General features: G+C 42.0%; 1 protein-coding gene across 1 annotated transcript in view; it reads right to left on the bottom strand.

The window, feature by feature from the left end:
* The window catches only part of SOS2 (son of sevenless homolog 2 (Drosophila)), a gene marked incomplete at its 5' end in the record, with an annotated part of 40,937 nt that overhangs the window by 32,773 nt on the left and 6,939 nt on the right, over positions 1–1,225 (bottom strand). The window contains one exon of the mRNA XM_010288466.1: positions 259–402. Within this exon, the coding sequence (XP_010286768.1) occupies positions 259–402 (144 nt within the window). The remainder of the gene's footprint in view (positions 1–258; positions 403–1,225) is intronic.

Raw genomic sequence — 1,225 nt, 5'->3', positions numbered from 1 at the left:
CTACACGATCATAGCAATTAATTCCTAATTAATTTTAGTTTTGTGCTTACCTGTTTGATATCATTTCTGTGACAGTTAGAAAACACACTTTAGCTTACCTACTAAAGAACAGGTAGGGAAGATCTCTGTTCAGAGGTTATTAAAAGGACTTTATACAGCTGCGAATCTATCAGGTATCAGTCATGACCAAAAGTTTACTAAGAAAATAAAACAATCAGTCATTTAAAAAAACAGCAATAAAACAACAAAACATTGTACCTCTGCAAGATCCTCAAAGCAGCTGCCAGCCAGTGGATGAGGACTACTTTCATCAGTCATTTCAACAGTATCCTCAATCAATCCTAAAAGCTTCACTGTCAACTCATGAATATCAGAAATGTTGCTAAATATCACATCGATATCCTGCAAACATAAAACTTATCTTAGTAGTGTTTAGAATAATTTATTTTCCTTATGCAAATATCAGAGTATTTTTCATGAAGTCTCAACCAAGAGGTGAACGGAGAGGAGCCAACAAAAACCTAGGAAGAAAGTTAAATTACATGGTCTTCCCAGCCCTGCAGGCTTGTCTGGGCACATCCAGCCTTGCACAATTCTCACCCCAGTGAAAGCAAGAACACCATCCTTCCAGGCCGGAGCGGCAGCAGTCCCGGTACAGGCTGTTCAGTGCTTTGGACAGAAACACCTGGCCCTTTCAGCCACAATTCACAGCTGTTCTCTTCCCCTCTGCTGATTCTTGTCTCTCAGGACACAACAGGAAGGAGACAATATATAGCAGCTCCAAGGTCAGATCCTCTAAACCACAGGTAAAACTAAAGCAGCTACTCTGCTACGTTAGCAGAATACTACCTGGGTACAGAGGAGGAATCGGCAGCTTCCTTTTCCAAATTCTGCTTTTAGATTTTTCAAATCCAAATACCGCAAACACACCCAACTAGGCAGCCCCTTCCGACGACCTGCATTCTTCTTCTGACCCCTCTGAAACACACTTCTCAAAAGCCTTCTCTGCCCCAACCTAACACCGCAGAGCTTGCTTGACCTCCTGCCAGCGCCAAGACCATGGCAATCTCTTTGTGGGAACAATCAATCATGAAATTTCTTATACCTGTTCCAATATAACAAAAGAATATTCCTCAGCATCAAAATATTGCTCCCTTCTCCTCGCACAATCCTCTGATAGCCTATCAGCTACTGAGGAACCTCCACACTTGGCTGTAGTAAGAGT

This window comes from Phaethon lepturus, unplaced genomic scaffold (genome assembly GCF_000687285.1).
Source record: "Phaethon lepturus isolate BGI_N335 unplaced genomic scaffold, ASM68728v1 scaffold41885, whole genome shotgun sequence".
NCBI classification, from domain to species: domain Eukaryota; kingdom Metazoa; phylum Chordata; class Aves; order Phaethontiformes; family Phaethontidae; genus Phaethon; species Phaethon lepturus.
This window is presented reverse-complemented; position numbering and strand designations above follow the sequence as displayed.